This window comes from Palaemon carinicauda, chromosome 3 (genome assembly GCF_036898095.1).
Source record: "Palaemon carinicauda isolate YSFRI2023 chromosome 3, ASM3689809v2, whole genome shotgun sequence".
In the NCBI taxonomy this organism is placed as follows: Eukaryota; Metazoa; Arthropoda; class Malacostraca; order Decapoda; family Palaemonidae; genus Palaemon; species Palaemon carinicauda.
In genome coordinates this window covers 149,332,682-149,336,396 of record NC_090727.1, presented here as the reverse complement: position 1 = coordinate 149,336,396, position 3,715 = coordinate 149,332,682, and the positions used below count along the sequence as shown (strand labels likewise).

General features: G+C 38.3%; 1 protein-coding gene across 1 annotated transcript in view; it reads left to right on the top strand.

The window, feature by feature from the left end:
* Positions 1–3,585: 3,585 nt before the first annotated feature.
* Positions 3,586–3,715, top strand: part of LOC137638632 (cuticle protein AM1199-like) — a 2,891-nt gene continuing 2,761 nt past the window's right edge. Inside the window, exon 1 of the mRNA XM_068370888.1 lies at positions 3,586–3,706. Coding sequence (XP_068226989.1) covers positions 3,698–3,706 — 9 coding nt within the window. The 5' untranslated portion in view covers positions 3,586–3,697. The remainder of the gene's footprint in view (positions 3,707–3,715) is intronic.

The window sequence follows — 3,715 nt, the reverse complement described above, 5'->3', positions numbered from 1 at the left end:
TAAGTCCTAAAACAAGACGGGGCGAAAGTTCCTGCCATCTCTAAAGTGGATCCTATGTGAGCGAATGGACGATAAATTCCATCCAGAATGAAAGGGAAAGGATTTCGTTAAAGGTCAGAGGTATAAAGAAAGGATATCATAGAGGGAAAGGCGTACCTTTTTTTTTTCTCTAAATGCAAATCATACACCACCCTACTAACCAACAAGGGAAGTGGAGGATTTGGTACCCCCTCCTCCTAGTTCCTCATCTCCCCTACCCATACCTCCTAAGCCCGCATACTCCTCCATCTCCTCCCGCTCAAGAGGAGGGCTAATTTCGCGAAGGGCGTCAGCAGGTTACCCGAGGTGAGGTGTTTTTGTGGCTGTGAAGATCCCGTTTGAAAAGGTCACTTGCTTAGATGTTGAGGAAAAGTGGAATAATCGTGTCTGCGTCAATGAGCAATTGTTTGTTTGGGTAAGCGGGAATGTCTGCATCTCATTTTTAAGCAGTGCTTTGTGTGGGCGCTCGCGAGTGCATGCGCGTATGAGTGCGCAATCTGCATGAGGCGATTCTGACCAAGGAAGTGGGAAAGGAGATCTGGAAAAATGATATTTGGGCGTCAAAGCGACTGATAAATATCGGTGGGAAACGGAAAGTGACGCCGGGGGTAGGGGGGAATGGCAGCATTTTGGAATTATAGTAGTAGCAGCTCTTGGCTCATCTTATTGGAAAGAGGAGGAGCCAGATATATGTGATAAAAAAAAGAATAATTATGGAGGTACAAGAGAGGGAAAGTGACTGAACGAGACATTCGAAGAGATATATTTTACGAGAGAACAAGGCAAGGATTAGACCGACGCATTTGCGAAATTAACACACATAACTGGAAGAAAATAAAAATGAGATTAGTTTTAACATAGAGACTTTGAATCCTACGGAAGACTTACCTAGAAGAAAATTCCGCTATGATAATCAGTTCTTCTAGGAGGACACTCCAAAATTAGTCTTGGGTAGTGCTATAGCCTCTGTACCATGGTCTTCCACTGTCTTGGGTTAGAGTTTTCTTGCTTGAGTGTACACACAGGCAAGCTATTCTATCTATTTCCTTATTTCCTTTTCTCACTATGTTATTTTCCCTGTTGGAGCCCTTGGGCTTATAGCATCCTGTTTTTCCAACTAGGGTTGAGGCTTAGCTAGTAATAATAATACTGTGACCATCCTTTACATTTAAATCTTCCCGGACAGTTCCATCTTGTTCGTAATACTAGGTATGCAGTTAATTCTAATAGTCAGGCCTTCTCCATCATGAGGCTCAATACTACGCAGTACTCTAGAAGTTTTATTCCAGCTGTGACCAAGTTATGGAAGGATCTTCCTAATCGGGTAGTTGAATCAGTAGAACTTCAAATGTTTAAACTCGCAGCAAATGTTTTTATTTTGAACAGGCATACATAAGTCCTTTTATAGTTTATATATAAAATATCTGTTTTAATGCTGTTAATGTTTTTAAAATATTTTATTCTAATATTTCATCACTTCTAATATCGTTCATTTATTTCCTTATTTCCTTTCCTCACTGGGCTATTTTTCCCTGTTGGAACCCTTGGGCTTATAGCATCTTGCTTTTCCAACTAGGGTTGTATCTTAGATAATGATAATAATAATAATAATAATAATAATAATAATAATAATAATAATAATAATAATAATAATAATACACTATAAATGCTAAGAAATTAAATTGTGAAAAATCAGAGTTGAATTCTGCAGTGGACAAGTTAGTGTCTTCAAAACTATTAATCAGGTCTGTCTTCTACATCATCTACATCAGATACAGCCAATATCTCTGAACTCTACAATAAGACTTAACTTCTACAGTAGATGGAGCTCGTATCTATACTCTGCAATCAAGTATATATATAAAACTATATAAATAGGTATGACTTCAACCGTATATGAAATTTTATAATCATACCCGACTTCTACAGCAGATAGAACATAGTACAAAGACTTCTAGATTTCAAAATAAGAAAATTATATCTAATAGACAAATAACTTTTTGAATCATACAATAGATAGTCACAATCTCTTGAATTATTATTATTATAATTATTATTATTATTATTATTATTATTATTATTATTATTTATATTATTATTATTATAATTATTGTTGTTGTTGTTGCTATCTAAGCTACAATCTTAGTCGGAAAAGCAGGATGTTATAAGGCCAAGGGTACCAACGAGGAAAAAATAGACCAGTGATGAAAGGAAATGAGGAAATAAATAAACTACAAGAGAAGTAATGAATAGTCAAAATAAAACATTTCAAGGACACTAATAACGTTAAAACAGATCTTTCATATATAAACTATAACAAAGAGACTTACGCCAGCTTGTTAAAATGAAAATATTTGCTGCAAGTTTGAACTTTTGAAGTTCTAACGATTCAACTAATTTGAAGGTAAAAACATTGAATGGAGGCAATTAACAAGAGTGATAATTGAAACCCTTTTAAACGGCGTCCTTTACTCACTGGTAATCACGAGAGAAACCCTCTGGGAGAAATCATTTTTAGAAAAAAAAAAAAAAATAAGTTAACAAGAATGATAATGAAAACCCTTTAAACAAAAGTTATCTATTCATTGGTAATCATAAGACGACCCTCTGGGAGGAAACATTTTTGGTAAAAACCTCTAAGAAGAACCATCTTCTCCGGGACGAGTCCCCTGGAAATAGCCAATTTCCCCTTGAGACATCCTTCGAGAGGAACCATCTCCTATAAGAGCCCTTATGGAAAAGCCACCCCTTAAGAAGAACCATTATCTCCAAGAGAAGATCTTCATTAGGAACCATTATTTATATAAAACATCTAGAACCAAGTACCCAATCTGAGAGAAGCCCTCTACGAAGAACCAAAGGTTGTGGTGGCCTGATGGTAACATCCTTGCCTGGTGATCGCCAGAATGGGGTTCAAGTCCCGCTTAAACTCGTTGGTTCCTTTGGTCGCTGCTATCTCACCATCCTTGTGAGCTAAGGATGGGGGTTTTCGGGGGAGCCTATAGGTCTACCTGCTGAGTTATCAGCAGCCATTGTCTGGCCCTCCCTGGTCCTAGTTTGAGTGAAGAGGGGGCTTGGGTGCTGATCATATATATATATATATATATATATATATATATATATATATATATATATATATATATATATATATATATGATCTGTCTCTACGGCATTGTCCTGCTTATTAGGGCAATGTCACTGATCCTTTCCTCTACCATTTATGAGGGGCCTTTAAAAAACCTTTAAGACCGCCAGGAGAATCCATCCTCTTTGGCCCTGTAGGAAGATGTCCTGCACGAGGATCAATCTTCTCCCCGAAAAGCCTTCTAGAAGCAATAACGACACCATCTAGACAGACTTTCCAGTAGGAGCCCCAATTCCCTGGAAAATCTCCCCCAGGAAGAACAAGGATCTACGCTGCGCCATTCGAAGAGCAGGACGCGTGACTGCATAGCGTACGTCGCCTGGGAAACAAAACGTAACGAGGTGCTTTGCTGGGAGACCTTGACTACCCCCGAATAGAGGAAGACGATGCAGAAGAGAACAAAAAAAGAGTGGGTGGAGCGAAGGATGATCTTTGAAACGACGGGTATAAAGCAGGTCGACGGCAGAAGATACGCCAGAATCCTTCTCTCGGGGCAATCATCAACACAGCAACATGAAGATCGTGAGTATT